Source organism: Pristis pectinata, chromosome 11, assembly GCF_009764475.1.
Source record: "Pristis pectinata isolate sPriPec2 chromosome 11, sPriPec2.1.pri, whole genome shotgun sequence".
NCBI classification, from domain to species: Eukaryota; Metazoa; Chordata; class Chondrichthyes; order Rhinopristiformes; family Pristidae; genus Pristis; species Pristis pectinata.
Genome location: NC_067415.1, coordinates 87630663 through 87653111, shown reverse-complemented (window position 1 = coordinate 87653111; position 22449 = coordinate 87630663). Strand labels below are relative to the sequence as shown.

General features: G+C 43.6%; 1 protein-coding gene across 1 annotated transcript in view; it reads right to left on the bottom strand.

Moving 5' to 3' along the window:
• Window positions 1-22449, bottom strand: part of LOC127575777 (rho guanine nucleotide exchange factor 7-like) — a 73598-nt gene that overhangs the window by 16802 nt on the left and 34347 nt on the right. The window contains 17 exon segments of the mRNA XM_052025857.1: window positions 2428-2512; window positions 3697-3782; window positions 3785-3800; window positions 4255-4275; window positions 4277-4480; window positions 7277-7284; window positions 7685-7736; window positions 7738-7778; window positions 7781-7806; window positions 8957-9039; window positions 10143-10229; window positions 11024-11167; window positions 11852-11911; window positions 12192-12330; window positions 12855-12977; window positions 14416-14511; window positions 17450-17544. Of these exon segments, the coding sequence (XP_051881817.1) occupies window positions 2428-2512; window positions 3697-3782; window positions 3785-3800; window positions 4255-4275; window positions 4277-4480; window positions 7277-7284; window positions 7685-7736; window positions 7738-7778; window positions 7781-7806; window positions 8957-9039; window positions 10143-10229; window positions 11024-11167; window positions 11852-11911; window positions 12192-12330; window positions 12855-12977; window positions 14416-14511; window positions 17450-17544 (1366 nt within the window).

Here is a 22449-nt window from a genome sequence, read left to right as displayed (position 1 = left end):
CCCATCTGGAAAGCCTTACAGCTTCTGCTCCTTTCTGCTCATCAATTTTATCACCTTCACTACCAAGTTTCACCCTGCACTGAAGACAAAGGTGAGGTCCAAATACAGGGTTCCAGCCCAAAACATTGACAATTCCTTCTCTCCACTGCCTGACCCGCTGAGTTCCTCCAGCAGATTGTGTTGCTCCAGACTCCAGCATCTGCACTGTGTCTCCAACTTGACACAAACTCCATCTTCCCTTCATAGATGTTACTTGACTGAGTATTTCCAGTATTCTACTTTTACTTCAGATTATAAGCAACTGCAGTGTTTTGTGCCTTACAGTTCCAGCACTTTTATTTCCCCTCTCCTCCAATGTTCATTCACCTTTGTACAGCTTCATCCAACGGATCAGATGATATTAACAAGGTTTAATGACCTCTCTCAGCCAGTACAGCCACTTCTCTCGGTCTCCATCCTATCACAGATGTGTCCTTGTTCTCTCCAACTTGCCCAGTTCCCTAAAAATGTTTTGTTTCTAACTTTTTTCTGATGGAAGAACATTGACCTGAAACATCGACCCTGATTTCTCTCTTCACAGACCCCCATGGACCTGCCAAGTATTCCCAGCATTTTCTGGTTTTAGTTCAGATTTCCAACACCTGCAGGTCTTTTGCTATTTGACCACATGCAGTGTTTTCACAAATAAATCAGAAATCACCAAAAAAACTACGTAGATCAGAAATCACTAAATCTCATATTCCAGGATTTAAATAGGATAAATTAGGCTGAAGACTAAAGACAGCATATGCACTTGACACAGGAGGTGTGGTGGCAAACACTGCACTAGCAAGGCATCACTAGTACCTCCAACCGGGAGTTGGGCTGTATGGGTTGCAATTACTGGAAATGCTGTCAAACAAATACTTATAATACCCACTGATAGAATGAAAGGTCATCGGTCTGCAGCATCAACTCGCTTCCTCCCTTGACAGATGTTTCTGATGTGCTGAGTGTTTTCCAGCACACTGCTTTCAGTAGAGGGGGGGGGTTGGGCAGAGATGGAAAATTGCATTTCAGTATACATTCTCACTAGCCAGGAAATGTCATTGCACATGCTTAATTGCCCTTAAGGTGGTAATGAGCTGTCTTCTTGAATCGCTGCTGTATGTACAAATGCCTTAGTTTTTCCCACTTCACATTATTCGATCTGCTTGGAATACAATCGAACAGCTTATGGATTTAAATAAAAACACAAAGACCAGATCATGGATCTCAGCCTCAACCTTAAGATAATAACCAGAACCAAAAGATATTTCTCTCTGATGCTCCTTTACATTTATCACAAATATTTAATGCCTAGCCCAGCTGATAGTGATGTTACAAGGTATTCCTTCACAAAGCAAAACCTGGAACTCTCCCCAGAGTCAATGCAGTTTTCAGAAGTTTTATGGATTTTATAGGGAGAAGGGAGATGCTGAAGAACATTGAGCCAAGACATGTGGATAGAGTCAGAACAAAGAATCCAACCAGATGATAAGGTGGGTTCAAAGGGCTTAAAGGTTCGTCCCATTTCTGGGATATTTTACCGACTATCACAATATTATCTAGCTCCACAATTACCAAGGCTACTCTTTAATCATTAAGTTATTAAAAGCCCTTGTGGCTTCAATTCATAAATGACCAACCATGGCAATGGTCATTATTCATCACCTGGAGTCCAATTTCAATCTATACTAAAACAGACTTCAGATACTTGGGAAAGGGATCATCTTGATTTAGTAAGTAACACCAACATTCAAAGACAGGACCTGTATGTGTGCAAGGTGTGTGTGTTTGGTGAAGCAGCACACTAGTCTCATACGGAATTTAAAAGATATATAGATCTTTAAACCTATACTTGTGAAACAGAAGTTGCTCCTTCTGGGCTACAGATTCAGCATTCACAGTAAGACAGAAACACAATTCTGCTGAGCTTCAAAATATAATGCACAATCATCCTGTTGATATCCAATCTGACTTTCTAACTGTAATTAACAATGGGAAGATTCCATTTCCTTCATGGAATGAACATTAAACTTTAGCATATGAAAGTAGAACAAATGTGGATTAAAAATCTTGCTTTGAAATACAAAAAGATCAATTCACTAACAACACTATTTTGAAAACTCTGCCACACAAAGATACAATAGCTGGAAACATCTAGCAGGTCAGACAGCAGGTGAGATGAAATGTTAACTGCTTCACTCTGGACGCTGCCCAACCTGCTCAGTACTTTGACAATCGTTACCCATTTTAGATTTCTTCCCCGTTTTACTTTTACGCAGATTATTATGGACATCGATACAAAATAATCAAGATCCTGAATGACTGAAAGTGCACCTCTATTGAATCTGATTCCACTGGTTCTAAATTAAGGTTCTATAGAACAAAAAGCTCATCACTTACTTGAGTTCAGAGTCTGACGGGTTTTGGCACTAGTGCAGTAAGCTTCAATAACTTTCAATATTTGTGCATCTTCTTCAAGAAGCTGCTGTGCCTGGGTAATAAAGAATAAAACCCTGGTAGAAGACAAGTCACAAAATACAGACATTGGATTGATGACACCAGTGTGTTTCTGGCTTCGAAATAACTACAGATCCAAAACCCAAAGATCAAATTTGCTAACCGGGCTGAGCCTTTGAGCTGCTTGCCGAAGGTGGCCCAAGTCCAAGGCACATTGGGCTTCAATATCAAACTGGAGGCTGGTTACTCCTTCCCCCTTGACCCACTTTGTGCACATTTATCAGCAGTTTTGCCAGTGTCAGTCACCTAACAGTTGCTACCAAGTTTAATGAGATGGTGGTCACAATCTAACAAATACCTATGGCACAGGCATTGGCCAAGAACACTGATATCTACTCAGTGAAGCCCCGCTCCCTGTGAAGGCACGGATCTCTCTACCTCCACACTAAACAAGATTGAATTCCCAACCAATACTGTGAAGGCCTGTTGAACCAGCTCAGCCCCCCAAAATGGACCACGTTCATTTCTAGGGAACCATCAACCCCACTGGTGGAGGAACATGACAAAGAAAACAAGTTATTGCTCCTCCTTCCACTAAGCTAGTACTTCTGACCCTTTACCCGTTCACTCTACCTCAACAAACCTAGTCTTTCCTTGCCTCTATCATCTCCCATCCTCTGACAATGGTATTGGTTTGTTCTAACCACAACAGGACGTTTCCTTCCTCAAAGCAACCCTGGAGATCAGATTCAGAAATCATTAGCATTGCCCACACACAGGTGAGCAGCTGAACCCTCAGTGAAATGACTCCCTCCTCAGCCAGTGAATGTTGAAACACATCCTTCTGTATCATTTCTGTTGAACAGATCAGTTCAGAATGCTTGGGTATGGAGGTGGGGACTATGGACAGAAAATCTCACCCAATGCTCTTTTCTGATTAGAGTGCTAATTATGTTTCTCAAGTTATTGGTTTAATAGCTAGACAAACCAGACATTGAGAAATGCTATGTTAACTTTGCAAGCAACACAATTTAAAGTAGAGCAATATGTTCCAGCTCTCTTTGCTTAGGAGAATTAAAAATATTCAGGCTTTCTACCAACTGCTCATCCTGTAGCTGGCCAGAGACAAAGTAAAGCTAAAAAAATAGTCAAAACCAGGAGAATGAAGGTCATAAAATCAGGACACAGGAAGAAGAAAAACACGGCAGAGACAGTCAACATACTTTTCCTCAGTGCAAATTCCTCGTCAGAGGGTTTCCTTTCTGGTTTCCGTTTGGGAAGCAGCTTCTTCATGGTTTGGGGCTCCTGCTGAGGTCCTGCACAAAAATACACATGTGCCATTAGCGATAGATCAGCTGTGGCAGTGCCTGGAAGTCTGAGGTTAATGAGGCAAACCAGGTTGATATAATTAGTGTAAAGTCCAGGGGCACTGCAGAGGCAAAGTAACTAGAAACATCACCAGTTTGCTGCATGTCAAAGAATATGGGCAAAAGCCTTAGTACCACAAAGGACTTGACAACAGTGGGAGCAAGTATCAGGGTTCTTGGGAATGTCAGGATGTTGCGTTGTCTCAGGCTGAGAGGGTGGGGGTGGGACTGAGGGAAAATGCACCGAGAATGAATTGATCTATGCCAATGCAACAGCCTCATTTAGACACAGCAACATTTTATATTTTTTGAAATTCTTCAGAATCTGACACACCACATATGACAATCTAACATGCACTAAATTCAAGATTCACATCAGAATACAAGGAAAGTGAAGACCAACCTCCTTATAACAAAGAGCGGCTTGAAGGCTTCAGTGGGGCAGCAGGTCGGAGGCAGCTCAAACTCCATGGCTTTGGCATCTTGGGGGGTTCCAGAGGTCCCCAGCTCAGCGTACTGTGGGACGTCCCGTGCAGGGAAGGATGAGGAAGGGTATGGTAGGGTGGAGTCACAGATATTGGATACCCATCAGAATGCTTGTTGATTGGTGTCACAGGGTGCAATGGAAGCTGTGTATGGAACACGTCGTACATTAGTGCTTAGTTAGGAATTAACTTTGATTAACATGATTCTAACATGAGAGAGCATCACCACCATTCATTCCCCACATGGCGCAGGAACTACATAGACATCTGATCTCTCACATACCCAAAGCCCCGAGGTGGGATCAGAGCTCTGAGACTGGGTCGATGGAGTGAGTCAAGGGCAGAACTCTGACACCAGCAGGGCAGAGATAGTTTTTAGCCAATGAAATGCAAGTTCCATGTAATCCAAACAGTTTGAGGAAGGTAGAGGAGGAAAGGGGCAAGTTTCAGTGATTCACTAGGTTACCCATCAGTGTAATAGGTATACAGGGCACAGGATTACTACATTGCATTCAGGCAAACTTTGCCAGGCAGTATGTAAGTAAGCCCACCTCAAGCAGGCCAATGCTGGATGTAGTTTCAGGGAATGAAGCTGGGCAGGTGGAAGCAATACCAACTGGGTGAAGATCCCTGTGACAGTAATCATAATTCAGTTTGATTTAGCATGGTTATAAAAATAACAAACATAAAATAGAGATAAAAGTTATAAACCGGAGAAGGCAGACGTCACCCCAATGAGAAGCAAATTTAACAGCAGTAAATTGGAACCAGCTACATAAAGGAAAATCAGGGTCAGCAATGGGACGTATTCGTAGGAGAAGTCAAGGAGTTCAGGGTAAAACATGTCCCACTAAAAAGGATGGGTCTGCCAAATTCAGATGCCCTGAATGACAAGGTGCATCAAGGAAAAGGCAAGGCAAACAAAAAAAAGGAACACTGCAACCAGATACCGAGAGCTCAATACTGCAGAAAGTGCAGCAGGTGAAGGGGTGAAGTCAGAAGGGAAATTCGGAAAGCTCAGAGAGGGCATGAAAAGAAATACTGGCAGATAAAATCAAAGAAAATCCACAAATATTTTATAATTACATACAGAGCAAGAGGATAACCAAGTGTTGGGTCTATTAGAGACCAAAAGGTCAACAGAGATGGATAAGATTTTTAATGAATACTTTGCAAATTTCTTCACAAAAGAGATGAATGACATTGACATTGACATTGTGGTTAAGGAGGAAGGGTGTGAACTATTGGATGGATAAACACAATAAGAAACAATCAAGGGATTTAGCAGCACTTGGAAGTAGATAAATCGCCAGGGCTGGACCCAGTTGTTAAAAGCAGGGGAGGAAACCGCAGGGACTCTGCCCATCATTTTCCAAGCCTTCCTTGACAGTAGAGTAGTGTAGAGGGTTTAAAGCACTACTAACATTACGTCACTGAGAGTTATAGAGCAATATAGCACAGATACAGCCTTTCGGCCCAACCAGTCCAATGCCAACCATAGTGCCAGACCCAGCTAGTCCAATTTCCTGCGTTCGGCCCATATCTCTCTAAACTCTACCCCTCCGTGTAACTATCCAAGTGCTTTCTAAATGATACTATTGTACCTGCCTTAACCACTTCATCTAGCAGCTTGTTCCATAAACTCACCAACCTGTGTGTGTGGAAAAGTTGCCCCTCAGTTTCCCTTTTAAATTTCCCTCTCTCACCCTAAATCTGTGCCCCATAGTTTTGGACTCCCCTACCCTGGGGAAAAGACATCTACCTTATCTATGCCTCTCATAATTTTAAGCATTTCTATAAGTCAGCCCCTCATTCTCCTGTGTTCCAAGGAATAAAGACTGAGCCTGCCTTAAAGACAACCTCTCCCTATAAACTCAGGCCCTCTAATACTGGGCAACATCCTTGTAATCTTTTCTGCACTCTTTCCAGTTTTCCTCGTCTTCTATCACGAGGTGACCAAAGCTGTACACCAGTAGGGGCTGTAAAAAGGGAGGAAGGGATTAAAACATGTAACTGTAGGTGAATTACTTGAATTTGGTGATGGGCAGTCAGGTCTTGAGGGACAGTTATAAACCTTTGTTTTGGAAAGGCACAGACTAAATCCAGCATGGGCTGAGGTAACTACATTGAATAACACTGGTGACTGACTAACTCAGTTTTGTTTAATAAGGTATCAAGGAGTATCAATAAGGGCAGTGTATTTGATATAGTCTACATGGCCCCTAACCAGGTTTTTAGCCAGGTACCTAAAAGGCATGCTGGTTCATAAAAACAAAACAGAAAGCTCATGGGATCCAAGGGAGAGTAGCAAATTGGACCAAAGGGTGAGAGGCAAGCAGTAGAGGAGAATGGTGGATGGAAGGCTGTTTCCAGTGAGGTTCCACAGGTCCCTTGCTGCTTGTAGCACTTAGCAACTTAAATTAAACTTACTGGGAGCATGATAAAGAAAAGCAGAAAAACAGCAGATACTGGAATTCTGAAATAAAAACAGTGCTGGAAATGCTCAGATCAGGCAGCACCTTGCTATTGTAAAGTTGTTGTAGATGTTGCCAAAACTGGGCCAGTGGTTAACAATGAGGAGGAAAGATTCTGACCACATGAAGACATCAATGGACTAACCAGGTGGGTAGGATTGTAGCAAACGGAGTGCAATTTGGAGAAGTATGAAATAATGGACTTGGGAAGCTGCCTCAAGACAAAGGAATGCTCAATAAATAAGAACATAAACAGAAGGATCAAGAGTAGGTCATTCAATGACTCAAACCTACTTTGCCATTGAAAAAAATCATGGCTGGTCCTCAACCTGGAACCTTTCTTGGTCTGCCTCCAGATCCCTTGATTCCACAATATCCACAAATCCGCCCACCTCAGATTTGAAGGACAGTTAATTCTACAGATTTACCACCCTCCTCTAGGGGGAAAGCGCTCCTCACTTCAGACAAAATGGGCTTCCAAGAGACAGCATGCCATCAATTCTGAGAGAGCAACCACCACATATTGGGGCACATCAGAAGTCATTGGCATCTCAATGCCTGGACATAAGCCTGGCACTAGGAACTGATCTCTTATGTAGAAACTACACAGTTTGTGTTTTGATCTTATGTTATTTATCTCTACCTCAATACAAGCTTTAGAACACAGTCCCAAGTTAGTCCACAGGAAGAAATTCCCAACTTCCTGCTGGTGATCAGGGAATTCCCCCTTAAAATTCTTGTTAAAAGCTCACCAGGTTGAGATATCCCACCCAGTGTTGTTGCAGCTCAAAGCAGACCAGTGAGCCCCAGGAAGAGGTATTTAAAATACTGCAATCCCATCAATGGTTGCCTTCTTTCCACTTACTGTGTGGACATGGCACAGACTGCTGCCTCACCACTCCCACACTTGGGGCTTTCGTCTGCTTTCTGAAGATGGTCTACCCATTCCTGCATATCCTGGTGGCTTAACACGACACCAAAATCCGTTCAATCATACTTCTGCAAAGAGGTGCACAGGTCAATTTCAGATACAGATTTGTCATGTTTCCCTTGCAATGCAATTAAAAAACCTGCTGCCTCAAAAGTTGAGATTACACATACAGCTTGGTCCAGTGTCACAGTTCAGAAACAGCTGGTGTGACAAGGATAAGCCTGGCAAGACTCAGATTACAGTGTTTGAACTGTACTCACCAAGCCACCAGCAGGTACATGGATACTACCACCCTCAGTGCCTCCTCACACTTGTCTTGGAAATGCACTGAGTGAAGCTCCTGGAACTCCTTCACTGTGGGAGTATCTTCAACACACAACTACAGCTGCTCACCACCCACCTTCAAGGTTAATTAGGGATGGACAATGTAACTTGGCCTTGCCCTATCCCCAGAATGATTTACTAAAGAAATGAGTAACCGTGCTTACGCTGCACTACTTCTGTCCAGCCCTGGCAAATGCTGATAAATCCCTCAATACTTCATCTCCATTGTGTTCATCCCATTCAGTATTTTCACATACTTCCTCCTTAACCACAAAGTCAATATCATCCATCTCGTTTGTGAAGATGGTTGTAAAGTATTCATTAAAAATCTTATTCTTCTCCTCTGCCTCCACACCAAGTTGCCTTTTTGGTCCCTAATAGGCCCATCTCTTTCCTCTTGCTCTGTATCTAATTATAAAATATCTGTGGATTTGCTTCTATTTTATCTGGCAGTATTCCCCCTCCCCCAAGGGTTAATTCAATGAGGCCCAAACCATGTAGTCCCAAGAAGTGACCATTCCAAATGTTGTAGCCCAACCTCTGATCCATTCTCCTGTCCCCATGAAGCTTCATATCAGGTACACAAGTCCAAGTTAATTTACTGAATTAGCTCAAAACCAGTCATGCGGTCACGTTAGGTTCTTTGTGACTTTTGTGATTTGAAATTACCAGTAAGCACTGAAAGCAAGAGTGTGTTAAAAGAAGAACTCATTCATCCAGCTGGTTTGAGGGTCTGGTCTCATCAGGATGGAGCTGAGAGTTGGTCTCACAGACCACTCTTCCTAAGTCACTGCTCATCACAGTGGATGCCAAAACTGAGCAGCAGACTCCCAGCTGTGTTTGCAGAGGAAGGCAAGAGTACAACAAAAATTCTGGACAAAATTAATTAACTCACCAGTAATTTCAAAGGTGTTCTTGTTTTCATCACTGTCCTCTAACTTGGTAACGGTTAATCCTGTTAATGGCAATTTCCCCTAATAACCAAGTAAAGCTGATAAGTTGATATTATACCTTTCAAACATTGAGCATCATTCTCTCAACCAGCACCTATGATTAATACATCCAGCTTTTCATTTATAAGAATTTTAATCACATCTACAAGCTGACAGCAATAACCTGTAATAAACACAGTTATATCAACGATATACAATTATATAACTTCTTTATGGTAAATATCGTAACATGCTCCATGGTTATTATCAGGAAGAAATGCATTCAGAACTCAATTGCTGACACCTGTTGACTTGGTGCAAGTATTTAAGGCACACTTCATTAAGCCTCAGGTTGCACAGTTGAAAGGTTGTTTGCAGAAAACAGCAGAGTTTCATACATGTTATCTTACTGGTGAAATGTTTGCACTGATTACCACAGGGATCTATGCCTGGACCTCATTGGTTTCTCATCTATACACCTCAACTATCAAACATTGCCCATGAAGTGAGAGAAATTACAGGACAAGTCAAAACGTAACAGAACTGAATAATCAAACTGCACACTGCTTACTAAAGAAATGGAAGGCAGCCAGGGGAATAGAAGAACAGGGACAACTTTGACGATCATGAAACGTGTGGGTTTGTACAATAAAGAATGTTCACATTTACAACATGGAAACAGCCTAATTGTCAAATCAAATTGCCCATGGTTGCTTTGCTCCACACCAGCTTCCCTGACCTGATTGTGTCTCACACTATCAACCTACCAGGAGTGAGCTCCATGTTCCCATCACCCTCTGGGTGAAGTAGTTACATTTTATTAAGAATAAAGTAACAGATATCAATGGATTCAGGCATATATTCTAAGCGTCATCATAAATCTCTATTGCCAGGTAGCAGTCATTTTATCACACACACTAACAGCATTTCAACTTCCTGACAAGTTCATGCTTAACAGAAGATACTTTCACCAATCCAGAAGGATTGAACATACAACAGGTAGTAATGGAGCGAGGTTGCGATGTTAATCTGGAATATCAGTTCTATTCCTACAGGAGAGGAGGACTTTATACACGTTTTTACAGACCATAGACACTGTTTTTGCAAATGGTCAACTAACAAAGCAGTAAGTGAGATTCCCTCACCTGATAAATGAAACCACTCATCCTGGGACTGGCAGACAGCATGAGAAGGACATGTGGAAATAGGAGAAAATATCTCTCACATTTCTCCTAAAAAAGGAACATTAGAAGCAATTAATGACCACTCTCATTCTGCAGCCACAAAGATCGGTGGCTGATGGAGAGAAAAATTATTACGCAGGGATGCCCATCAACTACACATGGTGTATCCCAGTGGGAACAGTGGAAACACGTTTGTTCCAGGGTTTCCCCCAGTTAGGGAAGTGAGCTTGGAGAAACCACAAACCCCTCAAACCTGAACATTCCAGCCCTGCATTGTGCCTCCCCAAACCTTCACGTTTCCTCAGACTGAGACAAGAGAGAAAGGAAAATCTTGCTTACAACTCCCAGACTCAGAGCTCTGCAACGCAGCACAGAATCCCATCTGGAAAGTGGAAGGGAAGAGCAGGAAATTTCATTCTGCAGTTGGTAGGAATCTGACAAACCCCACCAAACTGTGGCAATGATAATCAGCTGCAAACACTGTTTATAAATTAATGTTCAGTTAATCTTTCATTTCACTTTGTCCCAGGAAACAGGAAATTCACAGATCATTTCCTAATTTTATTCAGCAGTGATGAGAAGTGGGATCAATAATTTGAAACTTAACTGTTCAAACAGGACAAAACCCTGATCCACCACACAGAAGGAAGACCCACACGTAGCACAAGAGCAACTGATGATGCTATTCACTTCCCATCACTGGATCTAGGAGCCCACAATAATGGAGAGAGCAGGATCCAGGAAGCTAACAGGGAGTGGGATGGAGAACCTCATCTAAGGAGGGAGACTGGAGTTACAACAATCCCTGCAGCTGCCAAGAGCGAGCTGAGAAGGTAAGTTACCTCGTTGCCACTCTGAACCATGAGCTGGGACATATAGATGACATTGCCCAGGGATTGGATATCTTCGCCCTCCCAGCCATGGACTGCTTCCGTCAGGATCTGGAGTTCCAACTCCTTTCTTTTCCGGACTTCTTGACACTGAGACTATTAGAAAAGAATTAAACATTAATTACTGAATGCACAAACCACTAGGGTCTGAGAACAGAAATTTTCCATCTAATTTAAAGCTTACCAACAGAAGTGAAAAATCCCATTTAAAACCTCCCTCCTTGCCACTATCACTCAGAACATGCTGGCGGTGATCTGCTCTATGCAGCCAGCAGAGAACGCGTGACCAGAACACAGCAACCACACACCCAACCACCTGTCAGTGACTTACCCCATCTGCCCTCACCCTCTCCCTGCTGACTTGCCAGCAGTGACCTTCCCTGAGCCAGTGACAATAAATGTCAACCTGACTAGAATAAGTCCACCCCACAGACCTGTGAAGTGCTGATCCTCCCATTTTGGGCTTGGGTATCAGCGGTTCAGGTGCTCTGCCAGTTTTTCCAGGGAACACTGATCTACACTGGCAGTATTAAAGGTAAGAATACACAAGTGGAAAAACATTGAGTGATCCAGGATGTTGAGCAATGAATGCTTGGTGTACCAGGTTTATATAATTATTTAATGAAACACAAGAGAAACAAATTGCCATTTCTCAGTTAAGTTAAACATAAATTAATCAGTTCAAATCTAACTCCCGAAGATTCAACCCCAAAACTCTAACAATTCATTACGCAAAGACTCATAACCAATGAGCAGCAGCAGTTGGTACTTGCACCTTACCGAAAGAGCTTTGAAGGCAGTCATGGATTTCTGGATGTCAGACCAATCTGGGTGGGATTGCTATGGCAAAGGACAAATGAACACATTAAACATTTAGAATTGGTGGTCAGGAAATCTTTAGGAATTTAATTCACCCATTCCACAAGCTGGGACTGGTCTGGCTGGATGGGCTTGCCTACTGTGAAACAGTCAACCATCAAAATACCCAACTTGTCAAAGGCCAGGGTGCACACTTGCACATCCACGTCAATGAACCTAGGAGATGATGAACTTCAAAACTGTCCCTGAATAGTTCCATGTTTGCAGAGATAAGCACCATTAGCAATTAGGAATCTTTTACCTCCATGTGACGCTCCAGTTCCTTCAGTAGAGTTGGGTATTTGTCCAGTCTCATGAAGGGTTTGCTCAGGCTGGTGGTGAGCACGAGGATTCCAGGACTTGTTGCTCCTTTCATTTCCATAAACTCCCCCAGTTCCTCACTGAAGGCAACAAAACAGCTCAGAAAATGACTTTAGTTACTTCTGAACCCCACCAACACTCCAGTTTCTCTGACAGAGCGCAAACCAAGGTAAAGGGGTTTTTGATGGAGATGCTCAAATACCAGGGGTGTAAAGCCCATTTGTTCCTTCACACACCCTCTGTCAGCACACAACCCCCTCTATACACACGTGCTCACATATCCCACCCCACCCAACATTCATGTTCCTTCACACACCTTTCCTCAGCACACAGCCTCCTTCACATACATGCTCCCTTACAAATGATCCCTCAGCACACAGGCCCCTTCACATACACATTCTCTTGCACACATCCCCTGGGCCTCCTCAGACACATTCCCTCACACACCACACCCATCAATACCCCCATTTTTAGACATGTCAGATACACCACACATGCCACACCACTGGGCAAAGCTCAGGGCTGAGAGTAGACGCTTGGAATTTCTGCTCCCTTACAGTTTTTATTCCCTTCATTCCTCTGCCCACAGGGTTAAATCACATACCTGTACTCTGTGAGGACATTAACAGCCCAGGGATGGTTGGCACAATATGCAAGATACAGACTTTTCATCTGTGACATTAGATTTGCAAAGCAGCCCCCAACTTTCTGCTGTGATTCAGGTAACCTGCACACACAAACCAACAGAACACAAGGCAAATGAAAACCAAAAACTGCAGATGCTGGCAATCTAAACTAGAAAAAAAAATGCTAGAAACACCTAGCAGGTCAGGCAGGGTCTGTGGGAGGAGAAGCAGAGTTAATGGTTCAGGTTAAAGACTCATCAAAACAGTCCTAACCTGAAACATTAACTGTTCCTCTTTCTACAGATGCCACCTGACCTGCCGAGTGCTTGCAACACTTTTGTTAACGTTAGGGCACAAGGCAAGCTTATGTTTACTTTTATAAATAAAGTTTAATGACTAACCAATTAATTGAAATTTAAAGGATAGCCAATCCTTCATTTTCAGTTTGATATTTATTAATTTACTGGAGGAGGGCATCACAGGCAAATGTAGCATTCATCACCCATTGATCACTGAAGGTACAAGAAACTATCTTTAGTTCCACAGCAGTCCAGTAGTGAAAGTAGTTCCACAGACCTATTAGCCCAGGAGTTTCAGGATTTTGACCCAACAACAATGAAGGAACACCAATACATTCCCAGGTCAGGATGATGTGCAATTTGAAAGGAACTGTTGACTTGTACGTTGCATTCCCAGTCCATCATGAAATTCTGTGCACTGCTATCATCAATGTAAACACAGCAACAAACTAAGGATTCAGTTCACACATGCCTTGACACCAATCGCTACATTCTCCCGGTGTCAACCATTTCAGGACTCAAATCTTATAAAATCTCATAAAAGATTAAGTTATGGACATTGGGAAGGAAACACTGAGGCAGTACCACGCAAAAAAGGCATCACTGAGGGAGCATGCCAGATGGACAACCTGGGGTAACACAGAGGAAGCTGTACTGAAGCAGCACTGTGCTTTCTGTTACTTAAACTGAGACACCAACTGTCCTTTCAGGAGGATCATGGAATCCCAGAGGTCTACTGGAAGAACAAGGACTTTCCCCTGGTTGATATCTACCCCCCCATTGAAGGCATCATCAAGTCGCTGTTACTGAACTTGCTTTGTGCAGGTGGCTGACATGTTTCCAGCATTGCAACAATGACATCACTTCTAAAGCACATTATTGGGTATAAAGCATGTTGGACTGTCCTGAGGTTGTAAAATGCATCAGAAATCATAGTTTCATCACACAGGTTGAGACAAGAGAAAGCACTGGTTCCAGGGCTGCTCAGTGCCAACTGGAATGCTGTGATCAAGTAGACAAGACCTTCTGTGACCTCCAAAAAGTCACCAAGGCACTGTGACCTCTGCTTCCCAACAGAAGATGGGAAGTGAGAGCAAGAGAAAAAGCACAACAACCTGTTGACATGGACAGATAAACCAGATTACTCAACCTGCATTTCATCAGCTGTGCTCCAGCTGGAACTAAAGACAGCAGTAAGATCATTTGCAGAAACTTACTCATCCCCTTCTCAGTCACTCACTTGGTGCAATCTTCTAAAGACTGAACAAGGCTTTGCTGGAAAGAACAAATGTCCTCCAGGTTTCCCATCAAGGATGTCATTTCAGTAACACTTAACCTGAAAATGTAACATACAGGATTAGCTCAATATTTTTGACGCAATCACATACCCATCTATATACATGTCAAATAGATTTCCGGAATTTGGGGATCCCCTGTCCACCAGTCATTGCCTTCAGTCACGGTTTGGTATGAATAATAAGCACCAGACTTCTGCCAGATCAGCTCAAGACCACTAGTTTCCTTCCCTAAAGGAGTTTTTATTACAATCTGACAGCTTCAGACTGAAGCTTTCTCATCCACGCCAGTGTAACCTACAAACACACTCCTGCTGGTCTCTCCCACCTTCCCTCCATAAACTCGTGCTAATGAGCATCGTCCCATTCATCATCACCCCTACTTACTGATTTACACTGATTTGCAAAACAATTTTCAAATTTCTATCATTAAGCACAAAATTCTCAATGGCCTCACCCTCTCTAACCTCCTCCAGCCCTCCAAGATTCCCACACTCTGCCAATGCCAGTCAATTGATCACTGCTTCACTGGCAGTTGTGCCTTCAACTACCAAGTGCTGGAACTCCCTCTCCATCAGTCTTTGATCACGTGTCCAAATATGCAGCTAATAAGAAATAGGAGGAGACAATTCAACCTTTTGTGCCTTCTCCACCATTCAACAAGATCATGGCTGAAGATCTACCTCCAAGGCAATTTCCTGCATTATCCCCATAATATCCAGAAATCTATCAATTTTGATATTAAATCAATTCCAGGACTGACTGCACACAGGTAGAAAATTCCAAAGATTCACACCCTCTGAATGAAGAAAATTGACCTCATCTCCATCCTAAAAGGACTACCCCTTATTCTGAGCATGCTCCCTTGTCCTAGACTCCTCAGTCTGGAGGAACATTGTCCCTGCATCCAGTCTGTCACACCCCTTTAAGAATGTTGATGATATCTGCCCTTATTCTTCTAAATATGGAAAATACAGCCCAAAGTTACCTGATCCCTCCTCATAAACCACTGTTTCTGGAACCAGTCAGTGAATATTCACTGCACTCCCTCTATGGCAGGGTTATACTTTATTAGTGAAAGAGACCAAACTGTACATAATACTCTTGGTGCGATCTCACCATGGCCCCATTTAATTGCTGCAAGACAATTTTACTCCTGTATCAAACTCTCATAATAAAGTATAATGTAACCTTTGCCCTCCTAACCACATATGTACCTGCAAGCTGGCCTTCAATGCTTGTAGATAAGGACATCAGGTCCCTTTGAACATAAACAATGAAAGTAAAAAATGTTGAACAAATACTCTGCTTTTGTTTTGTGGATAGCTCACGTTTTTCCCACTTAATATTCTATGTCCTTGCCCACTAACTCAGCTTGTCAATATGATCTTTACATCCTCCTCTGTACTCTGAATCTGCCTAAACTCAGGGTCGAATTTTATGCTAGCCAGGTAGCAATGTTCCTCCACATTGAAGATACTATTATAAATACACTGGGTCTGAAATACTCATTAACACATTGTTCAGTGTCGTCCCGTCTTGTGTTCCTAAATGTGTTTACTTCACTATTTAGAGTCAGAGTACTACAGCGTTACAACTGAACCTGCAGCTACCAATTCCGCTGGCAGCTTGTTCCACACTCGCACCACCCTCTGAGTGACGTTTCCCCTCAGATTCCCCTTAAATATTTCACCCAACCTATGACCTCTATTTCTAGTCTCACTCAAACTGAGGGGGGAAGCTTGCACGCATTCACCCCATCTATACCCCTCAATTTTGTATACCGTTGTAAGATCTCCCCTCATTCTCCTGCGCTCCAGGGAATAAAGTCCTAACCTATTCAACCTTTCCCTTATAACTCAGGTTTTCGGCAACATCCTTGTAAATTTTCTCTGCACTCTTTCAAGCTTATTGATATCTTTCCTGTATGTAGGTGACCAGAACTGCACACAATACTCTAAATTCAGCCTCACCAACATCTTGTACAACTTCAACATAACATCCCAACTCCTGTACTCAACACCCTGATTTATGAAGGCCAATGTGCCAAAAGTTCTCTTTACAACCCTATCTACCTGCGACGCCACTTAAGGAATTATGGATCTATATTCCCAGGTCTCTTTGTTCTACCACACACCTCATTTGTACAAAGTTCTCAGAGAACTCAGCTTTATTCAAATGTAATGGCAAGACCCTTAACAGTGTTGAAGTGCAGGGGGATCTTGGGGTCCAAGTCCATAGCTCCCAGAAAGCAGCTACACAGGTTGATAGGATGGTAATGGCAGCATATGGCATGCTTGCCTTTATTAGTCGAGGCAATGAGTTCAAGAGTCAAGAGGTTGTGTTGCAACTTTATAAAACTCTAGTTGGGCTGCATCTGGAATATTGCATTCAATTCTAGTCATCCCATTATGGGAGGGGTGTTGGGAATTTGGAGGGGGTGCAGAGGAGGTTTACCGGATGCTGCCTGGATTGGAGGGCATGTGCTGAGAGGAGAGGTTGGACAAACTTGGGTTGTTTTCTCCGGAGCAGCAGAGACTGATAAGATAGAGGTTTAAAAGATTATGAGGAGCATAGATAGTGTAGACAGCCAGTATCTTTTTCCCAGGATCGAAGTGTCTAGTGCTGGAGGGCATGCATTTAAAGTGAGAGATAAGTTCAAGGGAGATATGTGGAGCAAGTTTTTTTTTAAAAATAGAGCACAGTGGGTGCCTGGAGTCGTGGTGGAAGCAGATGCGATGGAGGTGTTCGGGAGGCTCTTGGATAGGCACATGAATGTGCAGGAAAAGGATATGGACATTGTGTAGGCAGAAGGGTCTAATTTAGTTGAGCATTTGATTGCTAGTTTAATTTGTTTGGCACAACATTGTGGACCCAAGGGCCTGTTCTGGTACTGTTCCATGTTTTAACTCAGAAAGTGAAAAGCTGACAAAAATTATAACCACACTTTGCCCTAAAAGTCACAGAAACTGATCTCACTTGTCGCTGGCTTGTAGTGGTCGCAGGAAAGTTGACAGAAGCATCGTTAGTTCCTCCGCATAGTCGCACTCTGTGTCAAGAATATTCTGCAGCACCTGCCCAGTAAATGACAAAAGATGGAGCAATTCACAAAACCAGTCCCAGAACAGAGACACAAAAGACTGTAGATGCTGGAACCTGGAGCAAAAAACAACCAACTGCTGGAGGAACCCAGAGGGTCAAGCAGCACCTGTGGAGGAAGTGGAATAGTCGACATCTCAGGTTGTGACCCTGCACCAGGGCCTGACCTGCTGAGTTCCTCCAGCAGTTTGTTTCCTGCCCCAACCCCAGAACAATCTTTGTTGAAGTGACCTTGCCATCTCCCTTCCCGTGGACTAGGGAGGGACGGGGCAAGTGAGGAGTGGAGGCCACACAGTTCCACGTTTCTGACACCATGGAAGCTGTGGTGGAAATGAATTTTAACTGTCACATTGGGATACAACCAAGCTCGGGGTAATGCAGCCAGGACCCTGAGCCTCGCTTCCTCTGGGGAGAAAAATAACACAGGACAGACTCTGCTGCTCACCCACTCTGACTCACAGTTAGAGAGAAAGGCACTCATACCACACCTACCACAGGACTTCCTAGTGCATTTTACAGTCAATGAAGTACCTTCTGAAAAGGGGAAAAATCATGGCACACAGGTGATGCTCACGAGATCCAAACGATCACTTTTAGCAATGGGAATGCCCCTGCCTGGCTCGAATTACTGTGGAATGCTGCACCTGCAGAAAAGGTGGCAGGCAGGACCTCCGTTTAAAATCTCACCCACAATACGACATCTTAAAAGCGCAGCACTCGGTTGCTTCCCTCCCACAGTGAGACACTCCCTCAGTGCAGCCCCTCCCACAGTACCGGTCATCATCCACAAGCCTCCTCCCACATTACTCCCCCTCTGGTGTATCCATCCAGCAGCCCCTTAAATGTTTCAATGATGTTCTACTCATTGCCATTGCAAGCACAAAGAGGCAATTTCAGACTAAACTGGAATCACAGATGGACGCTTGACAGCTGTGGCAGGGCTTGCACAATACAACTTCCCACAAGGCGAAAGCAGGTAGCACAAACGGCAGCGACCCATCACTCCCGGATGAGCTCAATACCTTTTTATGCTTTGATAGGGAGAACTATGACACACCCACACGAGCCCCCACATCTTCTGATGACCCTGTAATTTCAGGCTCTGAGGCTGACATCAGGGCATCCTTCAAGAGGGAAATCCACGAAAGGCATCTGGTCCAGATGGTGCACCTGGCCGACTACTAAAGATCTATGCAGACCAACTGGCTGGAGCGTTTATGGACATATTCAACCTCTCGCTTCTGTGGTCTGAGGTTCCCACTCGCTTCAAAAATGCATCTATTGTACTGGTGCCCAAGAAGAGCCTGGTGACCTGCCTCAATGACTACCGTCTGGTAGTACTTATATCAACCGTAATGAAGTGCTTCAAGAAGTTGGTTATGGCACGAATAAACTCCTGCCTGAGATGACCTGGATCTGCTCCAATTTGCCTACTGCCACAACAGGTAAACAGCAGATAAACAGCAGATTTTTCTGGCACTTCACTCTGCTCTGGACCATCTGGACAACAGGAACTCATACGTCAGGCTGCCGTTCATCAACTACAGCTCAGTGTTCAACACAATCATCCCATCCAAACTCATCATCACGTTCAAGACCTGGGCCTTTGTACCTCCCCCTGCAACTGGATACTCAACTTCCTCATCAGCAGACCTCAATCATTGAGGATTGGTAACATCTCCTCACTGATCATCAACACAGGTGCACCTCAAGGTTGCATGTTTAGCCCCCTGCTCTGCTCTCTATACATACAACTGTGTGGTTAAGCACAGCTCCAATGCTTTTTCAAATTTGCCAACAACACTGCTGTTGGACAAATCACAGGTGCCAGTCAGCTTACCAGACTGAGGTAGGACACCAGGTTGAGTGGTGCTGCAACGACAACCTCTCACTGAATGTCAGTAAAAGAACTGACTGTTGACTTCAGGAAGGGGAAGGAGGGTGAACATGCACCAGTCTACATTGGGGGGGGGATGTTGGGTGGAAATCAGTGGTGGAGAGAGTCAGCAGCTTTTAAATTCCTGAGCATTAACATATCAGAAAAGCTGTCCTGGGCCCAGCACGTAGATGCAATCATAATGGTAGCATGTCAGCATCTTTACTTTCTTAGGAGGTTAAGGAGGTTTGTCACCAAACACTCTAGCACACTTGTACAGATGTACTGTTGAAAGTAATCTGACTGGTTGCATCATGGTCTGATATGGTAATATGAATGCACAGGAATGCAAGAAGCTGCAGGGAGTAGTGGACTCAGCCCAATACATCACGGGCACATCCCTCCCCACCATCAGTACTAACTACAGGAGGCACTGCCTCAGGAAGGCAACATCCATCAAAGATCCTCACCATCTGGGCCATGCCATCTTCTCGCAGCTACCATTTGGTAGGAGGTACAGAAGTCTGAAGTCCCACACCACCAGGTTCAGGAACAGCTACTTTCCTTCAACTATTTGGTTCTTGAACCAACCAGCAAAATCCTAATCACTACATTTTAGCAACACTATGATCACTTTGCACAAAAATGGACTTTGTTTTTTTGTTCTAATTGTGTTCATTTTTTTTAATAAAAGTATACAATTTACATTTAATTTATGTTTTTCTTGTGAATGCTGATTATATGATGCTATGTGCCTGTGACACTCCCACAAGTTTTTCATTGCACCGGTGCACACATGTACTTGTGCATATGACAATTAACTCGACTTCGACTCTGACTCAACCATTCCCTGTGGGGGAGAGCTACACATTCTCCAGGTATAGTTACTTCTCCTGTGTTCCCTATTGGATTTAATCCCAATTATCTTACATTTACAACCTCTACCTTCTGACTCCCCATAAATGGGAACATTTATTCTATGAAACCTTTTTGTAATTTTGAAGAACTCTCCCTGGTCACCTCTCAGCCTTCTCTTTCCTAGAGAAAAGGCACCAGTCTCTGCTGATACACAAACTCATCGTTTGGGTAAAATCATTTTATCCCCATTCAGTCTTTGTTATCAATAGCAACTGGGGAGACTTGTTGGTGGAGAAGCAATCTGGACATGGGTCTCAGGGGAAGCATGCCAATATTTGACAGCACGATTAATTGTGAAGAGGCCGAGAAGGAACTGCAGGTATAAACACCGCTTCATAGTCTACGCAAATTAAATCTGAGGTGATACATTTTGGGATGAAATAAAACATTACAGTGAAATGGCAGCAAGACTCAGGTTTCAGAGACAGGACTGGTTAATAAACATTCACACACACAGCACTTCAGATCCAGGACTTCATGAATGATGTAATTGAGTACCACACAGATGCAATCATCTTTACAAGAGATTGGAGAGGCTGGACGTGGAACAGGTTGCCTGGGTTTGGAAGGATACCAAGGCATTGATTCTTGGGGAGGGGCTATAGTTTTTTTTCTTACTGACAAGGTTTCTCTGTTACAACAGGATTAAAACACGTTCCAGCAGAAGAACAATGGGCTGAGGACTCCCTTTTTGTGCTTATAAAATCCAGTGGAATATAAATCAATTGCGCAGCCGTGCACCACTACTCTTCCCCAGCTGCTGATCAATGATAATCAGTGACAGAGATTGACCCATCAGCCAGCACTGAGGGCATAAGACTATATAGCTATGCCAATTCTCCCCTCACTAGTCTCCCTTGCACACACACTTCCAGATGCAAGATCCCACCTCATCTCCCAACAGAGGTCAGTGAAAAAACCATCACATATTGAAACTGCTGGACAATAAAAGGCAGAGGTCTATTCTGATAGCTGCAGGATATAATGTTAATGGAACAGCGTCTAATCCAAATAATCAATCTCAATTAACAAGTCACTAACAGGCTTAGACACAAGTTGAAGAAATATCCAGTGAGGAAACATTCCAGAGACCCGAGGTCTAACCTTACCTGCTCCTCTGAGTCTTTCAAGACCCTGCCCCATAAATAAGGGTTGAATTTTTCAGTTTAAACTAAAAGGACCCTGATGATTTGGATGGATATAAACAAGAACTGCCCCCCCCCCACACACAATAAAATTGTGCTAGCAATGAACTGCTGCCATGAGTTATTTACATTTGCAAGATACAGACTAGCCCCAGTTGCCCACAGGGTTGGTCTGCATGGACATGGTGAACTGAAGTGTTTGTGTGCTGTAGGTGCCAACTCTATCGATGTGTTAATTATTGGTCAAATAAAGCTTTGCTGCAAGATCAACTTCAAAGCTTTCAAGGACCCCACAGAGGTACTTCTCAGAGAGAGCCCCACAAACAACCTGTCAGCTCCCAGACAACAGGAGCCCTCAATGCCCACAACTGGTGGGCTGCCCAGAAGACTATTTCACACACTTTTCTCAACTCCACTCCTCCCTAACAGAGGAGGGATAAGGGTTCCCCTGATCCTCACTTTCCATCCCATCACCTTCTGTATTCAATGGATCATGCGTCACAATTACCATCACCACAGTAAGTTCCACCAATAGACATCCTCCCCTCACCTTTCACTGGTCCAACTCCATCCATTACTACCTCCCTCCTGGCACTTTCCCATGAAACCACAGGAGATGCAACACCTGTGTTTTCACCTCTCCCTTCCCACCATCCAGGGACACAGACAGTCCTTGTCAATGAAGCAGTGATTCATAGAACAATTACAGCACAATTCAGGCCCTTCAGCCCACAAAGCTGTGCCGAACATGTCCCTACCCTAGAAATTACTAGGCTTACCCATAGTCCTCTATTTTACTCAGCTCCATGTACCTATCTAACAGTCTCTTGAAAGACCCTATCGTATCAGCCTCCACCACCGTTTCCGGCAGCCCATTCCACGCACTCACCACTCTCTGAGTAAAAAACTTACCCCTGACATCTCCTCTGTATCTACTCCCC